The sequence below is a fragment of the Littorina saxatilis genome, linkage group LG6 (genome assembly GCF_037325665.1).
Source record: "Littorina saxatilis isolate snail1 linkage group LG6, US_GU_Lsax_2.0, whole genome shotgun sequence".
Classification (NCBI taxonomy): Eukaryota; Metazoa; Mollusca; class Gastropoda; order Littorinimorpha; family Littorinidae; genus Littorina; species Littorina saxatilis.
This window is the reverse complement of record NC_090250.1, coordinates 21,924,694-21,927,193: the sequence shown is the minus strand read 5'-3', so window position 1 is coordinate 21,927,193 and position 2,500 is coordinate 21,924,694. Positions and strand designations below refer to the sequence as shown.

Genomic DNA, 2,500 nt, shown 5'->3' with positions numbered 1-2,500 from the left:
TCCGATTTTTAATGACCAAACTCACTCATTAGTTTTAAGCCACCAAGCTGAAATGCAATACCAAACCCCGGTCTTCGTCGAAGATTGCTTTGCCAAAATTTCAATCAATTTAATTGAAAAATGAGGGTGTGACAGTGCCGCCTCAACTTTTACAAAAAGCCTGATATGACGTCATCAAAGGTATTTATCGAAAAAATGAAAAAAAATTCCGGGGATATCATACCCAGGAACTCTCATGTCAAATTTCATAAAGATCGGCCCAGTAGTTTACTCTGAATCGCTCTACACACACACACACACACGCACACACACACACACACATACACCACACCCTCGTCTCGATTCCCCCCCTACGTTAAAACATTTAGTCAAAACTTGACTAAATGTAAAAAGAGAAAGATAGACAGAGAGAGAGGCAGAGAGAGACAGTGACAGAAACAGACACAGAGACAGATTACAAACCTGAAAATATATTCAAACTTCGGTAAACTTCTCTTCAATATTTGTACACCTGCGTTTTGCATGGCTCAATCATTCCGTTTAACACTTTGTTTTGTTTTGATTTTTCCAGGTATATTCTCAGACACAGCAGCCGGAAAACCCGAGATAGATGCTGTCAACTTAGTTCACGATCCTTCTTTACAACAAGGTGTGTATATTTGTTGTTGTTGTTGTTGTTGTTGTTGTTGTTGTTGTTGTTGTTGTTTATCGTCGTCATTGCAGGTTTGTACATACAGTCAACATTTGACTGTAATTATTGCGGTAGACTGGGGATAAGTAAGGAGGTGTGTGTGTGTGTGTGTGTGTGTGTGTGTGTGTGTGTGTGTGTGTGTGTGTGTGTGTGTGTGTGTGTGTGTGTTCAGCGTCTGCCAATAAATACATGGTATATACAAAAAATTACATTTGATTTTTCGAGATATTTCCTGAGTGGGTTTTTTTTTTTATATTGTTTTTATGATAAATGCATTTGATGACGTCATGTGCGACTTAAAAAATGGAGGCGGCAATCCGGCAATCATTGACCCGATCCAGACTATGGGTTTGCATTTTTAGCTTTAAAGCTTAAAAATGTATTATTAAAATTGAGTTATAAACCAAATTTTTTCTTGAAAATGAAATTGCAAAAACAGACAAAATGGTTGTATTGCTCTATTCTATATTATTTCCTGAATCCAAAACCTTATAGATGCATGCGTTCCAATTCAAAATGTGCTCAAATTTAAAGATTTTTTTAATGTAAATTAGGTTCAGTGTTCAGGTCGATCCATCTCGGGTTACGGGCGTTGGCTAGCCAAGCCCTATCCGACTCGATGATGACCGATCTCGGGTTTTCAGTATCAATCATCAATTCAATTACACACAACGGTATTATCCGGCTGAATGTGGTACATATAAAAAGAACATCTCTGTAGAATGCAGGGTTATATCCTATACAGCATACACTGACCAAACGTTGTTTTGTTCCACAGTTTTTGTAACCCGTTGTGAACACTGTGTGAAATGCTCTTTAGCCGAATTCTACTAGCAAAAGTAGCACACACGTTAAACACTATTTAGGCCGGTTTGCCGTGTGTGCTACCTTTGCTAGTAGAAGTATAGAGTAGTTCACACAGTGTTCACAACTGAATAATAAAAAAAAACTGTGTTCAAAAGTGGAACACTTCCGTTTACAGTGCTTTGTGCATGACATCTGTTTCAGGATCAAAAAGCGAGAAAACACTGTGCAAGAAGCCCACTACGCCAGAAAATGGCTTCCTAGAGGGAGATAACTATGAGGACGGAGGGGTTGTCCTTATTTACTGCGAGGAAGGCTACACCCTGAATGGACCCAGTAATATCACCTGTATACCCGTTCCGCACCCCGGTGCTAGGGGTGTGTGGCTACCCCAGGATCAATATAAATGTGTTCGTAAGTATGCCTGTGAGAAATGTTAATAATAAATAACAATATGTTGTTATATAGCGTTATTCACCGCCCAACAGCATTTTAGGACGCTTTACAAATGTTGAAGATAACAACATTGTACATTACATTCGGATGAGACGAAAAACCGAGGTCCCTTCGTGTACACTACATTGGGGTGTGCACGTTAAAGATCCCACGATTGACAAAGGGTCTTTCCTGGCAAAATTGTTAAGCCATAGATAAAAAAATGTCCACCAAAATACCCGTGTGACTTGGAATAATAGGCCGTGAAAAGTAGGATATGCGCCGAAATGGCTGCGATCTGCTGGTCGATGTGAATGCGTGATGTATTGTGTAAAAAATTCCATCTCACACGGCATAAATAGATCCCTGCGCCTTGAGTCCGAGTCTGGAGATACGCGCGCGATATAAGACTTCATGTAACCATTACAATTCAACATTTCACTTATAAAAATAAAAAAAAGTCCAGGCACTGATCACAAGAACCAACAAGCCAGAACACCCAGAACCCATGTAAATAAGATTAAAGAATTATACAAGGGTCTTAAAAAATACTTCGTGTGCATAATATGA

At 39.2% G+C, this 2,500-nt stretch overlaps 1 protein-coding gene across 1 annotated transcript in view; it reads left to right on the top strand.

The window, feature by feature from the left end:
* Window positions 1–2,500, top strand: part of LOC138968752 (uncharacterized) — a 34,387-nt gene that overhangs the window by 24,533 nt on the left and 7,354 nt on the right. Inside the window, exons 2-3 of the mRNA XM_070341394.1 lie at window positions 572–649; window positions 1,700–1,909. Of these exons, the coding sequence (XP_070197495.1) occupies window positions 572–649; window positions 1,700–1,909 (288 nt within the window). The remainder of the gene's footprint in view (window positions 1–571; window positions 650–1,699; window positions 1,910–2,500) is intronic.